Genomic DNA, 23,736 nt, shown 5'->3' with positions numbered 1-23,736 from the left:
GCCTCTGTGGCAGGGCATTCCCTTTTGTTCTCTCTTTCCCATTGGTGCTATGGTTTGTAAAAGTGTTAAGCCTGATTTTCAGGGAGAAACGTTGGAGAATTTACTTTCCATTGACCACTTTATATATAAGAAGATGTCGTGCGGCCACGTAAGCGGACACGCGGTTTGGAGTAAGAGTCCTGGTTCCTGCATAAGCGAGCTATGCTTGTAGAGGCTCATGGTCACTGGGGTTCCCTCTGGAGGAGGCGGGATGCGGCACTTACCCCATTTGGGACTTCCCGGTGATCTCGGCTCTCTTTGGGAACTCAGATGTTTTCTTTAAAAAAATTGTTTGCAAGTGTTTTGGGCTTCCTCCCTGTGGTAGAGTGCTGGGAATGAAACCCATGTTTTCTGCATGCAAAGCATGCACTCTAATAGGTTATGTTACCTTTATAACCCTACCCAAAGTTTAAATTTGTCTACACTATAAGTTAACAAGTATCTAAATAATTCACAACTTTTTCACTATCCTTTTGATTATTCATTACTTTCATATTTTATATGTTGGAAATCCTCACTGACATTTTGATAGGTTAATAGTTAAACATACAATGAACAATTCATTAATTAAATGCGTGTTCTGGGGCTATTTTATATAAGTAGTTAATTTTTTCTTTAAGAATCATCATTGATAGTTAAGTGACTGAAGGAAATTACTTGAAAACTATTTCTACAAAGGAATTTTGAGATTTTTTAAATAAATTAAGTTGCAAGTTATTTCATGTACCTATGTTGTTATTAAGGGAGAGGTTGGAAGTTATTACATGTATCTGTATTATTGCTAAGGGGAGTCAATATTTTGAGTTTAGTGAAACATTGCGTTTTTTTCTGCTTCACTCTTTATTCTCAGCTTCCTTTACTGGGTCCTAGACCTGATCTCTAAATGTTTGGGTTCCCCAGGACTCAGTTTTAGGCCCACTTGCTTCTTCACGCTATCTTCTAATTGACATGGTTCTAAATGACGTCTTCATTGATGAAACTCATGGTCCTAAATGACATCTTTGTTGACAAATTTGACTAAAAGTGATTTATATCTAGTAAATTAAGAAAGGGAACAACATAAAAGAACAAACAAGTATCTAAAGTCTATCTAACACTAAGTTGAAAATTTGTAAGTTAGGGGCTAGAACACTGTGGGTGTGATAGTACAGTGGGTATTGTATTTGCCTTACCTGTGGTGGTCTGGATTTAAGTCAAGGTATACCATATTATCCCCTGAGGCCACCAAGAGTGAACCTGAGCACAGAGCCAGGAGTAGGCCCTGAGCAACACTGGGTATGGCTCCCCAAAAGAAATAAAAATATTGCAGTTTAGGGACCAGAGATTTGCTTGTCTTGCATAAGGTTGACTAGGGTTTGTCCCTTTGCCATCACAAAAGGACGCCTTGAGCACCAGCAGTAGTGAATCTTGAGAGCCAGCCATAAGCTCTGAACTGCAACTAGAATCAAAAGTAATCATATATATGCCTGTATCTTCTTGAAAGTAGAAAATTATCAAAAACCCTATAAATTGGGCCAAAGATGAGAGCAGACACGACACCATATTATATTAGTAAGTTTATGGAAAGGCACTTTGCTGAGATTTAAAATGAAAACAATAGATACTTTCATCCCTAAACAAATAACCAGGAGTAGTATTAGTTCATCAGATCTCGGAGAGTCCAGCAAGCTACTGAGAGTATCTCGCCCACATGGCAGAGCCTGGCAAGCCACCCGTGATATATTCGATATGCCAAACACAGTAACAACAAAATCTCCAATGGAGCCATTACTGGGCCCGCTGGAGCAAACCGATGAACGGGAGGGCCTTTACCTTTACCTTTAAATTGAGAGTGAAACTTTTATCAGTGTGGTAGCACCATTTTGATTTCCAGCTTAGCAATAACAGAAGGTCCAGTTAGTACGAGTTCTTGACGTCATTTTTGACTGTCTTTTAAATGTTGCTGTTTTTAAGGTTAAGTGGTTGTAAACACGCAGTCCTTACCAGATTAGTCTGATTACAGCCCATCTTTTTATTATTATTATGTTTAAAATGTGATCAAGATAGCATGGTTGTTCACAAAAGAGTTGTTCCCGTATACATTGTTTCATTCCCACCACCACCAGTGCATCCTTCCACTAACCTGTTTTCCTCTCATCCCCGAGCCTGCCCCAGCTAACAATTTTATGATCTGCTCCAGCAAAACTTAGAGGTAGGGGCCTGGATGACCGTGCAGTGGGTAGGGCGCTCGCCTTAGGTGCCGCCAACCCAGGCTGGAAACCCAGCCCCCCAGGGTCCTCGGAGCACCGCTGGGCGTGGCCTCTGCAGTCAGGAGCAAGCCCTGAGCATCGCCCAGTGGCTCACAAACCTACCAACCGAACAAACAGAAGCCCGTAAAAGGAAAAACCCCCTCTTCAATACGAGTCGTTTTACTACTTATTAATAAAATGAGAGAAAAAGAGTTGGGTGACTGCAGCAATTTTGCATTCTTCCCCCTACAGCGGAAGGAGACCGGGGCGAGGGCGGGACCCAGGCTCTCTGAAACGCTTCCACCGCGCAGAGCCCGCAACCGCGCGGCCGCGCCTCCTTCCGCACGCGGCACCTACTCCGAGGGGCGGGCCCTGCTGAGGGGCGGGGCCTGCTGAGGGGCGGGCCCTGCTGACAGGCCGCGCCCCTTTCGAGGACCCGCCCACTCCCCTACCTGAGGCCGAGGAAGTCAACTTCCGGTCTCGCGAGTTCTCTAATTGCGCGAGAAGAGCAGATGGGGGCCGTCTGCAGTGAGAAAAGGGGTGTGGCCGGCAGAGCCTGTGGCTTGAGGGCGAGGGGGCGGGGACGTGCGTTTGGGCGGACGCACGCGCGGTTGTGGCCTGTCGGCTGGACTGCGGGGGGCGGGGTCGTGCGTTAGGGCGGGCGCATGCGCGGTTGCAGCCAGTCGGCTAGGCTGAGGGGGGCGGGGGCGGCGGCGGCGGTGGTGGTGGTGGCTGTGTCGGCGGCGTTATTCCTGCAGTTCGGACGGTGCGTGGCGGCGCGGGTGGCCACGGGTGAAGTAGTGGGGGTCGCCATTGCGGCTCTCCGCCCGTGGTGTGGGCGCCTTCGCTCCGCGGACGTGTGGCGGCTTCGGCCTCTCGCCGCGGCCCGGGCCTGGCCTGCGTTGCCCGGGCGACGGGTGGCCCCGGAGCGCCTGACCTCGCTTCGCAGCCTTGTGAGCGTCCGGCGTCTCCGCCTCAGGTGCGCGGAGCTCCTTGGCCGTGGGGCCGCGGCCGACCGGGGGACGGGACTGGACACGCTCGGCGCGTGCCGACCGCCCGGGGACGCGGAAGCCCGAGCCAGCGCGGGCCGGGCGCTGTCCTGTGCCGGCTCGGCCCGGTGAGGCGAGGGCCAGGTGCGGAGGAATCGCATACTTCCTCCCTCGAGAACCGCCGCCCAGGCCTCTTCTGACGCGCGGAGCAACCCCGGGGTCTGCACTGCGCGCTCCTCTGAGCGCGGGGCTACCTCCGGGCCGGCAGTGCCCGTCCTCTCGGTGCAGAGCACCCCCAGGGTCGGTATCGCCAGGTTCTCTCAGCACTGAGCTTCACCGGGCCGGCACTGTCCGTCCTCTCAGCGCGGGGCTCCTCCTGGCCAGCACTGCCCAGTCCTCTCAGCACTGAGCTTCTCCGAGCCTCCACTGTCGGGTCCTCGGAACAGGGCTCCCCCGGGGCCGGAAGTACCCGTTCTCTCAGCGCGGGGCTCCCCTGCTGCTGGCACTGCCCGTCCTCTCAGCACTGAGCTCCTCCGGGCCAGGACTGCCCGTCCTCTGAGCGCGGGGCTACCCCGGGGCCGGCACTACCTGTTCTCTCAGCGCGGGGTTCCCCTGCTGCTGGCACTGCCCGTCCTCTCAGCACTGAGCTCCTCCGGGCGGGCACTGCCCGTCCTCTCAGCGCGGGGCTACCCCGGGGCCGGCACTACCTGTTCTCAGCGCGGGGTTCCTTCGGTCCTCTCAGCGCGGGGCTCCCCTGAGGCTGGCACTGCCCGTCCTCTCAGCACCGAGCTCCTCCGGGCCGGCACTGCCCGTCCTCCCAGCACGGGGCTACCCCGGGGCCGGCACTACCTGTTCTCTCAGCGCGGGCTCCCCTGAGGTTGGCACTGCCAGTCCTCTCAGCACCGAGCTCCTCCAGGTGGGCACTGCCTGTCCTCTCAGCGCGGGGCTACCCCGGGGCCGGCACTACCTGTTCTTTCAGCGCGGGGTTCCCCCGGTCCTCTCAGCGCGGGCTCCCCTGAGGCTGGCACTGCCAGTCCTCTCAGCACCGAGCTCCTCCGGGCGGGCACTGCCCGTCCTCTCAGCACTGAGCTCCTCCGGGCCGGCACTTCCCGTTCTCTCAGCGCGGGACTACCCCGGGGTCGGCACTACCTGTTCTCTCAGCACGGGGTTCCTTCGGTCCTCTCAGCGTGGGGCTCCCCTGAGACTGTCACTGCCTGTCCTCTCAGCACCGAGCTCCTCCGGGTGGGCACTGCCCCTCCTCTCAGCGCGGGGCTCCTCGGGGCTGGCATCGCCTGTTCCTCTCAGCCTTGGGCTCCTTCAGGCGGGCACTGCCCTGTTTGAGCGCCCACCTCCCCGGGTGACGTGGCGCTGCCTGGCGCCGGTGGACTGGGTTCCGGACGGGCGGACGAGCTGGGTGGTGCGGCGGTCGTGCCGACACGCGTGTTCGTTTTCCAGGCATAATGGTCATGAAAGCTTGTGTGGAAGATGATGATTCAGGATGGGAGCTCGGTATACCCGAAAAGATGGAGAAAGGCAACACTAACTGGGTGGACATCACTCAGGATTTTGAAGAAGCTTGTCGCGGTGAGTTTGAGGTTTTGGGCAATATCTGGGAATGGGACCACTACAGTCTTCGTCGTGCTCTCTAAAGCACTTTCAACTCCCAACCTGCAGAAATTTGCCATTCTGTGAAAAAGTTATTGCTGCGTAGTACGTGGTGGTATGTCTGAATAACGTAGAAGAGTGGAACAGATTAGTGCTTTACCAAACAGTCACAAATAATGCTATTTTATTTCTCCTTGAGTGGTCCACCAACTATTTCTCCTATTTTCAGCGGTTTATAAGTGTAAAAAGGTTGAAAACTTTTGTCCTACATCTTCTCAATTAATGAAACCAACAGGTAAGTTGGTTTATCAAGCTTCTTAACCACTCTCCATCGACTGATTTTAATTTTAAAGCTAGTTTGTTTGTTGTAGCATTAATACAGCCATGAAGATCTTTTTTTACTACATTTTTTACTAGTTTACTACATTTTTACTACAGTTAACATAGGAAGACATTTGAAACTTATCAGATATCATTACCTATTCAGGAGCTTCCTGTGCTCTCCTGTTGCATGGAGAATACAGTTTACATTTCTTCTCCACTGTCTGTAGAACTGATGCTTGTCTGTTACTTGGACTTTATATTTATAACTCATCTCAAGTTATAAGACCTGTATTAAATCACTTCGATGGTCCTCTCCAAGGTCTTAGTCATACTTTGTTTTCTTGCTTTTTAATTGCTTTGCTTTTAACAGATTTTCACAAAGTTGACTTTGTTACCTGCCTAAGCAGATTTACCCTCTGGTTCTGTTTCACTATCACCTCAATTGAATAATGGTTTAATATTCTTTGTAACATCTGTCTGTCATTTTCAGTGTTCTCTTATTTATTTTAAGCCTTATTCACTGAAATATAAATATCAGTCCTGACACACAGAGAATTGCCTGTCACATAATTAGTTTTCGTGATAATTGGAGAAATGAACATATTTGTTGTTTGAAGGGAAAGAACCTTAGAGGGAATATTAAAATTGTTAATATTAAAAAAGGAGAAGGGGCTGGATAGTAACAGTGGGTGAGGTGCTTACCTTGTTTACCTTGCATTGTGCTGATTCTGGTTAAGTTTCCAGAATCCTTTATCACTGAGCACAGAGCCAAGAGTAAGCCATGAACAAAGCTGGGGTAGCCCTAACACCAAAAAAAGGGAAAAAAAATTCTAGTGAGAGTTTGAACTTTCAGAAATGGTAGGGCATAGAGAAATTAACTTGGGGGAAGAGAAGAGACACTTGGGAAAAAGTTTGGATGGTGTAAAGGTATAGTTCTCTCTTTTTTATGAAACCTCAGTATTTTTAGGTGGGGGGGAGGAATGATGGAGGAATACAAACTTTAGATAGCGACAATAAGGTCCTGGTTTTGGTGATGGTAAGGTGGAGGTGTCTAGAATACTGTTTGAGTAAAACCTCCAGTGAAGGTGGAAAGGGAACAATAAGCTGAATAAGCAAAATGGTAAATCATGTGCCTCCCCCTACAGCTGTTTTGAAACATGTCCATTAAAGTATTCTTAAGTGAGATTGTAGAAAGGACATCAGATTGATTGTTGGTTCACTTCCCTTAGATGTCAGTAAGAGGCAGAAAGGAGTGTAAATTACAGTGTAGTTTATACCTAATCAGAGGTGCTGGACCTTTTTTTTTTTGGACACTCATCACACTTGTGTTTAGGGGTTACTCCTGGCTCTCTGCTCCAGGATCACTTCTGCCAGGGCCTGATCTTGGTCAGCTGTGTGCAAGACAATCTATACTTACTTTCAAACCCCACTGTTAGACCATTTGATGACAAGATAATAACTCAGTTTGTGGATCAGCTCTCCCATTTTGTTATCTTTGGCCCTTTATTGCTGTTTATCATTAAGTCCCACCTAAGAGAGATCATTCTGTATCTTGTCTAACAGACTTCACTCAGTTTGATATCCTCCAGCTCCATCCATTTTGTGGCAAATTGTATGATTTTGTCCTTTCATAGAGATGTATAATTTTGAATTAAATTTAAATGATCTGTTTTAAAAGGGATGTCATTTTGAACTTAAATGGGAATGGTTTTATGATTTATGTGTGATTTGAATTAGGTCTTTGCAGGAGTCGTGAAGTTTCTATAGGTGAATTGTGACTGAATCATTCTAGACCAGTCTATCCCAAATTGGGTGGTAATGAGGGGTGCTGGTCCATTCAGGGTATCCTTGGGTACAAATGGGGAAGAGGCATTTTCTTTTGTTTCCTTAAAGAAGGTAGATTTCCAGGGAGCCCTGAATACTTTTTTATAGGAAAGGTGGTTGTAGGTCAAATAAGTTTGGGAACTTATGGTCACACCCGGCAATGCACAGTGGTCACTCTTGTCTCTGTACTCAGGAATTACCCCTGGCAGTGCTCAGGGGACCATACGGGATGCTGGGAATCGAACCCGGGTCGGCTGCATGCAAGGCAAACACCCCACCCGCTGTGCTATCGCTCTAGCCCCGCAAGCACTGTTTTTAGTTGCTAATATTTCTCATTTTTCTTAGAATGAAAAGTTATATCCAAATATGTGATTTAAAGACTTTTTCTCTTTCTTTTAGAATTGAAGTTGGGAGAACTGCTTCATGATAAGTTGTAAGTATTTGTGTCATTTGAAATAGCCTACTGTGATACTTCCATTCTTTTTTTTTTCTTTTACAAAGCTTTTGGGTTTAAGTCTCGGTCATACAATGAAACACCTGTCCATTCTCCAGTGTCCATTTTCCACCACCAAAAACCCCAGTATGCCTGCCCATCCCACACTCTCCCCCTACCTCTCTCTGCTTTGGTTACATTCAATATTTCGACATCATACCCACCATTCTTATTTGGGATTTTACCCCAACACTCAGATCTGCCGAAAAGGCAACAGTAGACAATTTTTCTATTGCTGGTTATGAATAAATAACATATGATGTTGCACAGCTGCAGTAGTGGCCTCGTGATTTCGGAATTCAAAATTTTAACAATTAAGTATAGAGAGATTTCTGCCAAAATCTGCTGGGTTCCAAGGTTTGTTCCTGAGTCTCTGGGGTCATGGCCCTTAAACTGCTTGATCAGGAGCCAGAGAGGCCGTTTGGGTGGCGACTCCGGGTCTTGTTGGGGCAGGGAGGAAAGGGCCGGCTCCACCCCCATTCCGTGGATACTTCCATTCTTTTCATGTGCCGAAGTAGTCCTTGAAATCTGATTGATTTTTACATACAAATCATTATGTGATTTAAAGTTTGTTTAATTACAAATATATTTTAAGCCTTGGTGAGCCATTTTGGAGCCATCCAAAACCCTGTTTCTTGTAGTTCTTTCCTTGAGGGTAGATATATAGGATGTGGAGTATGAAAAAAGGTTTCAGCAGTATTTTGTGGGATAAGCTGATTGATTCCTGGAGATGGTAACTGAATTCCTAGATGAAAGTAAGTGGAAAATCCCTGGGCAAGTAAAATAAAAGGAAATGCTTGGTTATATTTATACTTCTGTAGATAATCTCAATTACTACTGTGAGGTAAAAGGTAAGGTAAAGGCCCTCCCGTTGATCGTCGATTTGCTCGAGCGGGCCCAGTAACGTCTCCATTGGAGACTTTGTTGTTACTGTGTCTGGCATATCGAATACTCTCGGTAGCTTGCCGGGCTCTCCGAGAGGGGCGGAGGAATCGAACTCGGGTCGGCCATGTTGGCCGCTTGTAAGGCGAACGCCCTACCCGCTGTGCTATCGCTCCAGCCCTGATCAGGCTCAATTTTCAGGATGGGAATATAAATTAATAAGTGGACAGATTGCATATTTGGGGAAGAGAGGTAGCACTGTCCTCCCGTTGTTCATCGATTTGCTCGAGCGGGCACCAGTAATATCTCACAACAAATTGTGAGACTTGTTACTATTTTTGGCATATCGAATACATCATGGGTAGCTTGCCAGATTTTGCCATGCGGGCAAGATACTCTCGGTAGCTTGCCGGGTTCTCCAAAAGGGGCGGAGGAATTGAACCCAGGTTGGCTGCATGCAAGGCAATTGCCATACCCGCTGTGCTATTGCTTCAGCCTGGGGAAGAAAGGTAGGACCTTAAATTTAGTTTGCTTCAAACTTGATCTTGTATTAGAATTTTTTGAAAGGCTTAAAATTTTATTATAGTTTAGGTAACATGGTTATAGTAGTTTTAATATTTATGATGCTGATGTACAGATTTACTGCATATTTACTTCATTAAGTACAAAATATAATTTAATACATGTTCTGTGGGAATCTTAGAAATTGTATTCCAAACAAGTTCACAGGTAAGAATTATGCATTGAGAATCACTGTAAGTGGTTAATGGATGAAAGATTATTCTTTTGATGCTGCAAGTAATTACAGGAAATAATAGTAAAGAAACTAAACCATAAGATAATGCAGAAAAGAATATGTTTCTTGGCTGTGAAACAAACTTTGAAGGAAGAAAGCTAGAGGGGCCTTTATTTCCCCAAAGATCTGAGTTCGAAAAACATGACTTGCAATAGTTTATTTTGTTTATATATTGTAACCTTCCAATCTGTATTCTTCTTTACAGTTTTTTTTTTTAAACCAGGGGCAGGTATTAGTTTAATTAGTGCTACTTACCCTTATTGCTTATTCTGTTTCCTTCCACTAAAATGTAAGCTTCATGAGGCAGCAAATTTGTTTTGCGTATTTTTATTTTTCCAAGTGCCTATCACAGTATCCAGTATGAGTATTCAACATGTAAAGTAACTAACTTGATTTTGTTATAGTTTCCAGTTAGTTAAATAGAAGTTCTTTGGTCCAAGGTTTTAATTGTTATTAAAACTGCTTTTTTCTTTTCTACATAGGTACATGTTATCCATGTAATTAGTGAATACTTTTTTTTTTTTTTTTTTGCTTTTTGGGTAACACCTGGCAATGCACAGAAGTTACTCCTGGTTCATACACTCAGGAATTATTCCTGGCAGTGCTTGGGGGATTTTATGAGATGCTGGGAATTGAACCCAGGTCGGCTGCATACAAGGCAAACACGGTACCTGCTGTGCTATTGCTCCAGCCCCAGTGAATACTTTCTTTTGACAAATTAAACCACCAGAGGAAGAAAAATCTTGCTATTACATCATTTCTCCCTTTTAATCTTTAACCTTTGCCCAAATATAATCACTATTACAAGTAATCAGATTGTTGCGTTTTCTTTTGAATCTATATAATTGGTGGTAATATACACTGTGTATTCTGTGAATTTTTTCCCATTCAAAATATCAGATTTTTCTTAGTATATATAAAAGCTCTATCCTGTTCATTTTAACTATTTCCTTGTATCTTAATTGTTGTGCTATAATTTATTTTATGCTACTCTTATTGGTTACATTTAGGTTATATCACTTTTGATAAAGGTAAAGGTAAAGGCCCTCCCGTTGATCGTCGATTTGCTCGAGCGGGCCCAGTAACGTCTCCATTGGAGACTTTGTTGTTACTGTGTCTTTTAAAAACTTAAAAATTGACTGTTTTTGAAGGAAACATAATCAATTTTTTTTTTTTGGAGGGGGCCCATACCAGCTGTGTTCAGGGCTTTAGGCTGTGCTTAGGGATAAATTCTGGTAGTACTTTAGGACCATAGATGGTGCTGGGAATCAATAGGGGATCAGATTAAGGTGCAAGGCGAGCACCTTAATCTCTGAACTATCTTTTGGCAGTGATTTGGCTATCAGGGTTAATTCCAGCACTGCTCAAAGGGCTGTGTGGTAACAGGAATTGAACTTGGAGTTGTGGACATAGGCTTTGATTCCAATTCTTTGATCCATCTCTTGAGCCCCGTAAGTGGAAGAATTTGTATGTTGAAACAACATTAATTGAAATAGAGGTGATAGCAGGTTAGGAAGACTACATAGAGTACTTCAGTCATTTCAAGGGCTATAATTGTATCCCTTTATCAGTCTTAGTAGTAAGTTTACAGGATTAAAACAATTTGTGGAAATTGATTTTCTTATTTTCAGATTCGGTCTTTTTGAAGCAATGTCTGCCATTGAAATGATGGATCCCAAGATGGATGCTGGCATGATTGGAAACCAAGTTAATCGAAAAGTTCTCAACTTTGAACAAGCAATCAAGGTAGTGACTACTACCCTTTCTATGTTTTCTTTTACACATTTTTTATGTTGCATGTTAAAATATTTTAAAGCTGGAAAGACAGTACTGTGGATAAGGACACTTACCTTGCCAGTGACTGACTGGTTCTATTCCTGGAACCCCACATGATTCTCCAAGCACCGTAAGCCCCGAGAACAGCCAGGTGTGGCCCAAAAACCAGGGAAAAAACAAAAACGTTTCAATTAATGGAAATCAAATTTAGCATAACAAGTATAATTTGGTCTGAGAGATTATATAGGAGGTAAAGCTACCTAGGTTCAACCTCTGGTATCGCTTCTAGCCCCACCGTGGGGTTATTCCAGAGCACAGAGCCAGGAATAGCAGCTGTTCTCTCTTCGCAATTCTAAAAATTTATTAAGTTCTTCATCGAAAATTTACTCTAAATTTGTGTTGATGCTCTTTAAATGTACACTGGTGGTGGGATGGATGATAGAACATTGTCTGATGATTCAATTAAAAAAGAATAGAAAAATAAATTGCTTTGCTCACTTAAAATATTTTGAACATTTGAGTTTATATTCAATGCTAGAATGAATTAAAAATGTATTTGGTGAGAGTTGATTTAGAAATTTATAGTTGTTAGAGTTTGGTTTTTATGTAGATTGTAGTTTAAGATATTGATCATACAATTATTGTAAACCCCCCCCCCCAAAGTTTCCTCAGCCCTCCACCACTGTCCTCGTGTTAACCTAGTTACTCATTTCATAAAGAAAGAATTGCTAAGAATGTGGGTCCTGTCAGCAGTAATTTATAGTTGCATTATAGTTAGCCAATTTAGGGGAAGTGCTTACATTGTTACTTATTGGGGTGGGAGAGAGAATCATTGGCCCTCACCCAGTGCTTCTTAGGGACCGCTCTTGGCTCTGCTTGGGGATTAGTTCTGGCAGTGGTTGGAGGATGATGTGCATTGCTGGGGATCAGACCTGGGTTAAATGTTAACACCTTAACTCCATATACTAGCTGGTCCCTGAAAAGATTTTTGTTTTCTTTGTGAATTTCTGTTGTGTTCTTTAAAGGATTCCTATTTATCTATACTTGCAGAAAATTGGAACTTTGCTTTCAAAACCTTGTTTTTTCTTTTTGTTTCTTTATGGGGCTTTTATTCTGTTTCAAATTAGAGAGGTTTTGTTTTCTTATTGAAGGCCTGTTTAAGAAATACTATTTTTATATTATTTTTGTGGTGGGGGAGGGGAGAGGGATATTATTATGCTCATGAAATTATTTCTGGCTCTGCAATCAAGAATCACTCCTGGCAGGGTTTGGAGGACTGCATATGGTACCATATATGATCAGCTACCTACTAGCACTGCCTTTCGTGCCCGCACTTTGGTTTTCCCAGGCAGGGCGCTGCTCTGTCCCAGGGAGCTGCTGGGACTTCCGGGTCCCGGCATGGCCACTGCTCGTTCATGCCTCATCACACTCCCCTTTGACCTGCGAGATCTCTCCTGTCCAATGTGGGGAATTGTTGGGCCATAGTATTTGGCTCTGGGGTGCTTTCCATTGGGATACCAGGTTCTCTTGACACTTTTGATAGGATTTTGTGAGGGGAACCCGTTTTGTACCCTAGAGAACAGGGAAGGTCAGAGTGTTTTATTTATTTATTTATTTTATGTAGGAGTATTGCTATTTATTCAGCCACTAATCAGCTGATTGAATTGGGCATGAACTCCACCTTACTTTTTTTTTCATTTTTTTATAATTTTATTTATTGAATCACCATTAGAGCAGTTACAGAGCTTTCAGGTTTAAGTCTCGGTCATACAATGAAACACCCATACTTTCACCAGTGCCCGTTCTCCCCCCCCAAAACCCCAGTATACCCCATCCCACACCCTCCCCCTTTCTGTGGGGCAGATGATTTCCACATTACTCTCTCTCTACTTTGATTACATTCAACATTTAAAGGTCACAGTGTTTTAAAGACTCAATCAGTGGTGCTTGTATTAGACACCTATTTCTCCCTTCATAATCAGGTTGTTTCTGGGAGAGTCCTATGTTCCTCAGAACCTGTCTTGGCTTTTTGTTTGCCTTTTTTATTTTTCTTTATTATTATTGGTGGCTGGAGCGATAGCACAGTGGGTAGGGCGTTTACCTTGCATATGACTGACCTGTGTTCAATTCCTCCATCCCTCTCGGAGAGCCTGGCAAGCTACTGAGTATCTTGCCCGCTCAGCAATGCCTGGCAAGCTACCTGTGATATATTTGATATGTCAAAAACAGTATCAACAAATCTCACAATTTGTTGGGAGATAATACTGGTGCCTGCTTGAACAAATCGATGAACACTTGGAGGATAGTGCTACAGGACAGTGCAGTGCTGTATGATCAGCCTCATGCCAGGCATGTGCGCTACCCACAATTGGATCTGACTTACTCCCTATCCCTCCACCCCTGAAACATAATTTTTAAGAATGTAGTGGTTTTGGCTGGAAAGGGGGGTTAAGGCACCCTGTTTCAAATCTTCAGCATTACATATGGTTTCTTGAGCACTACCAGGGGTTGCTCCTGAGCACAGAGCCAGGAATAGCCCCTGAGAACTGGGTGTGGGCAGTTCTGGGTGTGGGACCTCAAGAAAGAAAGAGTATAGTTCTTTGATCTTAAAGGAAAAGATTTTAGTGTATTTTCCTTTAAATACTGCATTGAGTATGGGTTGTTTTCGGCTTTTAGTACATTTATGCTATTCCAATTTTGTTGATGGATCTTGAACTACAAATGGATGTAGAATCTTGTCAAAAGCCTTCTATGTATTGATTATATGCTCAGATGATTTTCATTTTTCTGATGTATTTAATAACTTAGATTCATCCTCACATTTCTAATATAAATCCTACTAGGTCATTTAAAAAATGAGTAAAATGCTAATTTGGCATGCTAGTCATAAAAACATTTTTCTTTAGAATGCTATTTTAAACTAGGCATTAATAGTAGCATAATTTTCTCTTTTCTTTTCAGGATGGCACTATTAAAATTAAAGATCTCACCTTGCCTGAATTGATAGGAATAATGGATACTTGTTTTTGCTGTTTGGTAAGAATATAATACAGCTGTTTAACTGGATTAACATTTAAATTTAAAAGTATATACTTACGTTGATAAATACATGTAATGCTTGACCTGTTTTTCTGTACAAAAGATTGGTTAGTTCATCTGGGTATGGTGCCATATATGATCAGCCTCATGCCGGGCATGTGCGTTCTAACTAGGTTCTAATTTTCGGGTTAAAGGCATTTATTTTCCCCAAGGAAGATAATTATGTAGCCCATTTTCCAGCATACACTTCTTGTTCCCAAGATTCACAGGTAGGTGAATCCGTAACTGGAGGACTTTATAAATTACTAAGGCATTGAAACAGAGAATTTTGGATTGGAAGAATCCACCCTGTCCCCCCAGTCTAGGTTAAATTGTAGTGAATTGGTATGTCTTCTGGCTTTTATATGCACGTCTATCCTTCCTATTTTTACTGCTTTCTGACCTTTTTCTTTTTAAATTGATGGCAAATATATTTAAATATGTAAATTATATTCATTTGTTTAGCAAGTATTCATTGATTGCTAATGTGTGTTCAATGTGAATTTTTCTTTTACTTCTGTAAGCTATTAGATATCTGATACTATTTTACTTGCTGAAGATTATTTTATTGCTGAAGAGTATTATTTATTCTTATAGTTGCTAAGAAGGAATCATAATCGGAGTCCTGATGTTGATTTTATTTTTCTTGTCAAACCCATCTCTTTCCTTAAAGAGATCTCTTATTCTTTAGCAGTTTGAAGTTCTTGCAGAATAGGGTAAATAGAGGCAAGACAAGGTTTAGGGCAGGGTAGTGTTTGGCTACTACTAGAGGCTCCCCAAGGGCTGAGAGAAGGTAGGAGTGGAGTGTTAGTTTTTTGTTTGTTTGTTTTCTTTAATTGTTGTTATTTTGTGGTGCTGGGGATTGAACTGTAGAAGCAGTCACTCTACTGCACTGAGTTATGTCCTCATCCCCAAGATAGGATTTTTGCCAAAGCTTCTGTGAAGTGTAGTAGTTACTTAATTTTGACTGCTGTTGGTGTTTACAGCTTCCAGCACTTCCTTCCCCATGATAATCACTCATTAGAATGGTGTTGAATGATAATTGTTTTCTAAAGGCTTCTGATTGGCAACATTGAATTAGAAATAATAATAATAATAATAAAGGCCCTCCCGTTGTTCATTGATTTGCTCGAGCGGGCCCAGTAATGTCTCCATTGGAGATTTTGTTGTTACTGTGTTTGGCATATCGAATACATCACGGATGGCTTGCCAGGCTCTGCCATGTGGGCGAGATACTCTCGGTAGCTTGCCGGGCTCTCCGAGAGGGGCAGAGGAATCGAATTCGGGTCGGCCATGTTGGCTGCGTGCAAGGCAAACGCCCTACCGCTGTGCTATCGCTCCAGCTTATTTCTAATTAGTGACTTAGAAATAAGAGACAAAAAAATTCCATTACCAGTAGTTTGCAGGAGATCAGATTAGTTATAATGCTTTTGAATGGGTTACTCATGCATTTTTTAAAAGCTGAATTAGTGGCTAAGGAATTATTCCTTCTAAAATTGTAAATTCTAATATATAGATTTTTATTTTTTATGCTGTAGAGCTGATTAATTTTAGGTAATCTGTAGGAAGAAGTACTCTGACTTCATTAGTCTTCAAATATATTGTAAATTATATATAAGAATATATAAGAATTTTGTTTGTCTTTAGCAAGTCCTCTATGGAGTCTTGAAAAACTACTCTAAATTTTAACAATTTGAGTCTTTTTTTTTTTCTTCAGTTTTTGGTCCACACCTGGTGGTACTCAGGAGTTACATCTGGCTCTGCACTCAGGAATTAGTCCTGGCAGGGTTTGGGGGACAATATGGAGTGCTAGGGATTGAAACCAGGTTGGCCGCATGTAAGGCCACTGAACTGTCACTCTGGCCCCAATTTTTGTCTTCTCTTTAATCATTTTTGAATCTTGTAATTAATCATTTGAGTCTGTGGTACTCTGCCGTTGACTGTTGAATTAGTTTATACTTTCGCAATAGCACAGCAGGTAAGGCATTTGCCTTGCAAGCAGCCAACATGGCTGACCTGAGTTCGATTCCTCCTCCCCTCTTGGAGAGCCCGGCAAGCTACCGAGTATATTGCCTGCACGGCAAAGCCTGGCAAGCTACTCGTGACATATTTGATATGCCAAACCAGTAACAATTGTCACAATATTCGATATGCCAAACACAGTAACAATTGTCACAATGGAGACGTTACTGGGCCCGCTCGAGCAAATTGATGAACAACAGGAGGACAGTGACCAAAAAATCATCTTAAAGCCTGTTCGGTTCGGAACTTGGCCTCCTCCACCCAGATCCTCCATCTTCCAGTAGCTAGACAGTTAAACCCACCAACTGCTGTGTAACCCCATCAATGGCCAGGATCCAGAGACTATAAAACAAAGCTACTGGAAGTGACTTCTTATTCTCTAGTTCTCAATCTCAGAGAACCCGGCAGGCTACTGAGAGTATCCTGCCCGCATATATGCCTGACTGGGAACACCTGTAAAGGTGATTAGAAGCTGCCCCAAAAGCCTCCATTCCTCTCAGAGAACCCGCCAAGCTACCGAGAGTATCCCACCTGCACAGCAGAGACTGGCAAGCTACCTGTGGCGTACTCATGCCAAAAACAGTAACAATGATGGTCCTCATTTCCCTGACCCTGAAAGAGCCCTCAGTCGGGCTACATTACACCCCAATCATTTCCCTGACCCTGAAAGAGCCCCCATCGGGCTACACTAGCACATGACAGGGACAAATGGAGATGTTACTGGCACCCGCGCCAACAAATCGATGAACAACAGGGTGATGGTAATAGTGATAGTGATCATCTTAAAATGATATGTTCTTTCATATTTTTTATAGATAACATGGTTAGAAGGCCATTCCTTGGCACAGACAGTATTTACGTGCCTTTACATTCATAATCCAGATTATATAGAAGATCCTGCCATGAAAGCTTTTGCTCTGGGAATCTTGAAGATTTGTGACATTGCAAGGGAAAAAGTAAATAAAGCTGCTGTTTTTGAAGAGGTAAGATTTTTTTTTATTTCTTTTTTTAAAAATTTTTATTAGTGAAACACCATGAGGTACAGTTGTAGACTTGGAAATTTTTGTGCTTGGGTTTCAGTTATACAATGATTGAGTACCCATCCCTCCGCCAGTGCCCTTTCTCCACCACCACTAATCCCAGTATCTCTCCCACGCCCTGTCCCCCCAATCCCACCCTGCCTCTGTGGCAGGGCATTCCCTTTTGTTCTTTCAAAGAGGTAAGATTTTTTAAATTTAAGAATTCCTGAAGCTAGTTGCCACCTTACACATGATGTATGTGTTTTATCAACTTGTGTACTTAAAAATAATTTTCAAGTACATATGCTGCCTGAGCCCATGTGCTGCTTCTGCCTGTGTGGCTGAGCACATGCGGTGGCTGAGCACATGTGTCACCTGCATCTCCCCTCTTGAGATGTGGACTTCCATGCTTTCTTGTCTGATGCTGGACTGCATGTAGGGGCTCTCCATTCTTGAAGAAGCCCGAGTTCTCTCTTGAGCATGTTACTCTCAACTCTCTCCCACTTTCTCTCCCTCCTTCCCTTCAAAAGTTCCAAATAAAAACTGTAATTTAAAAAAAAATTATTTTCAAAAGTGATGCTATTGCTTTTGAAAATATACTAGCTAAAGCAAAGTTCCAATTTCAGATACAATCCAGATACCACTGAGCATTAAGATTTCACATAATGAATTTTGGGAATAAAGAAAGCTGAACTTGAAGTGCAGGATGTCAGCCTGCATTTAGTAATGAAGTAAACACTAAGAATTTCTCTTTAGACATACAAGATTTGAGAATAGTGATACCCAAGCTAAGGGTGGACTATACTCATTACTTGAGGTTAAGTTTACACAATTATGAGATTTTTATTTCACTTTTATTTGTTTTTTTTGAGCCATACCGGTAGTGGTAACACCAGGTGTTGCTCAGGGGGCCATGTGCAATGCTAGGATCTAACTGGGGCCCAACTGCATGCAAATTATGCTCCTTAATGTCTGAGATCTTTAAGACTCAATCCTCTGAGACATGTAATACTACACAGACTTCTTTGCAGATAGGGACATTGTTTTTTATGTTTCACATTTTTTTGTCTTTCCTTTTTGTAAGATAGAGTATACAAATGTCATGCTCAATGTGTTTTTAATTTAGGTATGAACACTTTGCTGTACTTATGGTTACAGCTACAAATACTACTATTCTCTTAGGTTTATTTATTTTTTCTAAGAATTGTAGTATAGTATGTATGACACTCCTTTAATAGAACCCTGAGATTTTTTTTTGGGGGGGGTTGGGTCACACCCGATGATGCTCACGGGTTACTCCTGGCTCTGCACTAAGGAATTACTCCTGGCTGTGCTCGGGGATCATATGGGATGCCAGGGATTGAACCCAGGTCAGCTGCATGCAAGGCACCTCCTACTATTCCCTAGCCCAAGCTCTGACTCTTAATCAGGCCAGGTATTCATAGACTTCAAAGTGAGTCGAGCAAACGGCTTGATTTGTTAACATCCTAGCAGTGTTTATTTTATTTTTTTTGTATATGGGAATCCATGTATGAGTAATTTTTTCTTTACAGTGTGGCTGTTGGAGAAATATGTTTTTACCCTCAATTTTAGTAATTCAATTTGAGAAGACTTAAATTTTTATTGTCTAATAGTGTGTAAATAGCATAAAATATATCTGAAGACTTTTGTAGATTTTTATGTAACCTTATCATACAATAATGATCACACAATACTGTGATAGTACTTCTGAAGTGGGAACTGTTACTTTGTGTTAGAGTTGTATTAGCCTTATTTTACAGATGAACATACAAAATGGGGGTGTATTTAAATAGTCTGAGTATGAAGAATTGAATTAAGGATAGAGACAACAGTACATGTAGTGTTGTAAGGATATGCCCATAATAAGAGCTTAGATGTTTGATGGCAATATTTAGACAAACACGGTGACATTCCATTACTTTTTCTTCTTAGTACCAAGTAGTGATTTGTAAGAGAAATACAGTGATAGATTTTGCTGTTATTTCGGGGTCTAATTATGCCTTTTCTTTATAGGAAGATTTTCAGTCAATGACATACGGATTTAAAATGGCTAACAGTGTCACAGATCTTCGAGTTACAGGTATAAAATTAAGATAATTTACAGATTCCAGGTTTGAACTTTCTTTTTTTTTTAAAGACTCACTGTCTTTCTTTCTAGGCATGCTAAAAGATGTGGAGGATGACATGCAAAGAAGAGTAAAGGTATATTTTTCTTTTTTCAGTGAAGGATATTTTTTCGTTCTAAATGGTAACTTTCTGTATATACATGCTATGCCTTATTTGTAACAAATTTTAGTGAAGTCTTATTGAAGGGTGTCTATGAATGTAATATTACCTTTAATTATTAGCAACTTAGCTCTTTCAATGTTTACATTTTTTTGCCAATTTATTAGAATTTTAGTATGCTCTTTAGTATATTAGTCTAGGGTACTATTAGTCTAGTGTTTTAAAACCTCAAAGGATAAAAACTATTTTCCTTAGTAGCTAGTGTAGTGTCTACTACGAGGGTATCCCAAATCCTGATGACAGCATAGTATCAGTGATATCTTCCAACCAGCCGATCCTGTTGATTTGGTTTTTATAGATCTATTTCTGTTTCCTTACATCTATCTATTTCTGTTCATGTACGAGCATTGTTTTCATGGCAAGTTTATACTGTTGTTTGATTCATTGCATTAAACATTTAATGCATAGCATGCGTTACTTTCATATGAGGAAAATACAGCTCTAGGGAGTTAAGCAACCTGCTGATTCATGAATATGCCTTTCTGAAGTGGCAGCTCCAGGGCTAGAATATAAACTTTCTACCAGAAATAGCCAGTTTTATCAAATTCTATGATGTATTACACTTACACTGGATTGTTGAAAGTAATTAATGATGTATCACTCATACTTACAAGGTGCTTTACACTTTAGTGTAGAAACTTCATAATCTGATTTTGTAAAGATCAGTTGGTCTTTCTCTTTTTCTCTCTTTCTCATTCAGTTTTTGGTACAAGTATGGGTGTTGCTCAGGGCTTACCTCTGGTTCTTTGCTCAGGATTGATTTCCGGTGGGGTGTGGGGGAACATAGAGGGTGCCAGAGACCAAACCCAGACTGGCAAAGCTAGCACCCTACCTGTTGTAGAGTCCCAAAGGTTACTACTTTTTTAAAAAAAACTAGGGATTTTTTCTTTTTTTGCATTTCCCATTTCCCCCGCCCCTCCCCCCCCCCCCCGGGGTGTCCACTCCTGGCGATACTCAGGGGTTACTCTTGGCCCTTTGTTCAGGAATCACTCTTTGTGGGGCTTGGAGGATCATATGGGATGGCAGGTATGGGGCCCCGGATGGCTGTGTGCAAGGCAAACACTGTACCCACTGTACTATCGCTCCAGCCCTTAATTTCAACCTTTTCTTAAGAAGCTTGTTATTTATAGACTTGTTCATAATTGAGTTTCAGGGATACAGTGTTCTAACACCAATCCCACCATAGTGTTAACTTTCCTCCACTAGTGTTCTCAGCCGCCTCCCCCCCACCCCCACACACACACACACACTTTGTCTCCTTAATAGGCACATTTTTAAGTTTTGTTGTTGAAGTCTTCTGCTTATAGTGTTGTTGGTTCTGTGGCTTAAATACATATGTATTCCTTAGCTCTACATCACCAGTGCTCCTTGCCCCTTTTGGATCTCCTTCTTGTCTCTTATTCCTCCCCTCTTCAATTTCTTTACTTCCCTGTTTTCATTTCCATAATCAGGAGTTAAAGGCCATCTCAGTCATTCTTTTTGATAGCTTACATTTTGTTTTCAAAAAACGTGTTAGTTTTGAACTTATCAGTAATTAGACTTTTTTTAAAAAGATTTTCTTTTATCACTTTTGTGGTTTTCAGTAACTTGCTCTTGTGCACTTTATAACTTTGTGTTAACAGAAGAAAAATAAATATTAAATACAATATTTTTTCTTTCAAATACTTTAGCAGTACTGTGTCTTATAGCCAGTAAATTAGTGTTTTATTTTAAATACTTTTAATCTGATGCTTCTGTGGGATTGTGGTGTTTTAATTTATATTTTCTTTTTTCTTTCTTTTTTTTTTTTTTTTTAAATCTTAGAGTACTCGAAGTCGTCAAGGAGAAGAAAGAGATCCAGAAGTTGAACTAGAAGTAATTGAACTTATTTTCTGGTAGATAATATCAGAGAAGTCTACTTCTTAATGTTGTAGTTTTATGAACTGCATTATAATTTTTGAAAGCTCTTTTAATGGTATTTCTTAAGGATTGGACATTGTGAGGGGTTTTTATTTTCCTTGTTTTTGGTAGAATAAAAATACAGCTTTTTTCCAAATACTTGATTCCAGAGTGCTCTAGCATTCCTGTGAGGTCAGATGATTTCAAAACTTGGAAAAAATTCAAGTCCAACCCTTTATTGAGATCTTAGATTTTCTTTATCTGAAGCACCTGTCTGACTTTTCTCTTTAAATGTGGCTGGAGTGATAGGATAGCAGATAGGGTGTTTGCCTTGCACACCACTGACCCGGTTTGATCCCCCAGCATTCCATATGGTTTCCTGAGCATCACCAGGAGTAATTTCTGAGTGCAGAGCGAGCCAGGAGTAACTCCTGAGCACCACCAGGTGTGATCCCCCCAAAAAAAGGGCTAAATCAGTTTTGACTAGAGAAAAATCTGTTGATATAAAACTTTCCTTCAATAGGATAGGTTGTAGCTTTTCTGCAATTTATTTTCAATCATTTAAAAGACAGAGTGGAGCTAGAACCATGGTAAAGCAGCTAGCAATGCTTGCCTTGCGTGCAGCCCCGCTGACCCAGGGTTTGATCCTTCACTCCCTATATGAAATTCTGCCAGGCCCCACCAGGAATGGTCCTTGAACATGGCCTGGCAAAAGAAAAACAGTAAACAAAAACAAACCAAGTGAATATTTATAATGTAATAGGTAATTGACATTGAGATTTACAACTTAAAGTACTGACAAACAAAATTGTATAGTTTGGCTTTTTTCTTTTTTTTTTTTAACTAAGCTTTCATATTTGAGTTTCGGTCATGCAATGATCAGTCATCCATCCCTTCACCAGTGCTCATTTTCCACCATCAAAATCCCCAGTATCTCCCTCCCCCATTCTAACCCTTTCCCTGCCTGCGTAGCAGATTCCACAATACTTTCTTTACTCTGATTACATTCAGTATTTCTATTAACAGCCCCACCACCATGCAAACCTGCCAAAAAGGCAGCGCTAGACAATTTGTTTTGTATTGCTGTTATGGATAGCATATAATGTCACACAGCCACAAGAGTGGCTGTGTGCTCTATAAATTCTAAAATTTTAATAATTAGGGCCGAGAGAGATCGTTGCAACAAGCTGCTAGGTTCCGAGATTGTGTGTGTCTCTGGATCGTGGCTGTGTAGGAACTTAATAAGTAGCCGGGAGCAGCTGGTGGGCATCATCCCAGAGTCCCAAGGGGCAAGGGGAAGGAGAAGGCCAGCTCCTCCCCTGTTCCGTGAGGCTTGGCGTTTGGCTGGTTCTGTTCCTGCATACCTGGACTTTTTGTTGGGTTCTAGAAGATGGTGGCCGTGGGGGTTCCTAGGGGGCAGGTGGAGGGATAGCATCTGCTCCTGTCCTTTGACAAACATGTTATCTTTAACTCAGTCCTTTCTTATTTTGTAGCACCAACAATGTTTAGCAGTATTCAGCAGAGTGAAATTTACTCGGGTGTTACTGACAGTGCTTATAGCCTTTACTAAGAAAGAGGTAAGAGCATTTTATAATAATGTATTTTAGTGGATTTTTATTTTGTGTATTAAGAAGGTATAGAGTGCTTTGTTAAAGTAGTTCTAAGACTATTCCATTGAAATATCTCTGATCATAAATAAATGCCAGTTAGCAGTTGATACATTTATATCAAAATAGCCTTGATGATTGTTTTTGAAAGGTCATATAAATTTTGTTTTCCTCTCCCATAACATGTCTGTATCATTTTTATAAAAGTACCTTTGTACTATTATTAGTGATAAGATAATGGAATTTGAAATTGCTTTTGGAATAATCTTGTTTTGAGAATTGAAAAGGAGAAAGTCACTGGAAATGGTAACTGGTGGGCAAATACATCTACCTTTATCTTTTTTTTTTTTTTACCGTCATGTTATTTTCTTCAAAATATGTATGCGTGTTTAAGGAGAAAATACAAAAATATTCAGAGGACTTTAGAGAGCTAGTGCAGACTTGAAATATAAGTACTTCTATATAAAAATACAAAAATTAACAGTATTCGGAGGACTTAAGAGAACTAGTACAAAATTAAAATATGAATACATCTATATAAAAGTCCAAGTATAAATGATAGGATTATATATGTCTGTGAACATAATCACTGCCACATAGCATTTTGAGAGAAATAATCACACTGTAAACTCTTGGAATGTGCAGTAATAAAATAATGCTCCCCAAATCCTTGATTAACATCTTATAGTTCTTGGATTTGTATAATATAAATGTAAAATCAAACTGTAGATGTTCATTTTTTTTCCCTTTTGTGTTTATTTGCATTAATTCAAGACATTTACATGTAACTTTGTGAAGAGGTCCAACATTTTCCATGGGTCTATCAAAATTTTTTTTCGTGTTTTCTTTTTTTAACCATGATTTTCTAG

At 41.7% G+C, this 23,736-nt stretch overlaps 1 protein-coding gene across 2 annotated transcripts in view; it reads left to right on the top strand.

Annotated features, from left to right (window-relative positions):
• Window positions 1-2,981: 2,981 nt before the first annotated feature.
• The window catches only part of NAA35 (N-alpha-acetyltransferase 35, NatC auxiliary subunit), a 76,417-nt gene continuing 55,662 nt past the window's right edge, over window positions 2,982-23,736 (top strand). Inside the window, exons 1-10 of one of the 2 annotated variants that reach the window (XM_056122538.1) lie at window positions 2,982-3,064; window positions 4,712-4,840; window positions 7,409-7,442; window positions 10,812-10,926; window positions 13,918-13,992; window positions 16,872-17,039; window positions 19,110-19,176; window positions 19,255-19,298; window positions 21,186-21,236; window positions 22,754-22,837. In XM_056122538.1, the coding sequence (XP_055978513.1) occupies window positions 4,717-4,840; window positions 7,409-7,442; window positions 10,812-10,926; window positions 13,918-13,992; window positions 16,872-17,039; window positions 19,110-19,176; window positions 19,255-19,298; window positions 21,186-21,236; window positions 22,754-22,837 (762 nt within the window). In that variant the 5' untranslated portion in view covers window positions 2,982-3,064; window positions 4,712-4,716. The remainder of the gene's footprint in view (window positions 3,065-4,711; window positions 4,841-7,408; window positions 7,443-10,811; window positions 10,927-13,917; window positions 13,993-16,871; window positions 17,040-19,109; window positions 19,177-19,254; window positions 19,299-21,185; window positions 21,237-22,753; window positions 22,838-23,736) is intronic. The other variant, XM_056122536.1, reaches the window with a different exon arrangement.

This window comes from Sorex fumeus, unplaced genomic scaffold (assembly GCF_029834395.1).
Source record: "Sorex fumeus unplaced genomic scaffold, SorFum_2.1 ptg000046l, whole genome shotgun sequence".
NCBI classification, from domain to species: Eukaryota; Metazoa; Chordata; class Mammalia; order Eulipotyphla; family Soricidae; genus Sorex; species Sorex fumeus.
Note: the sequence above shows the minus strand (reverse complement) of the source record. Positions and strands in the feature narration are given on the sequence as shown.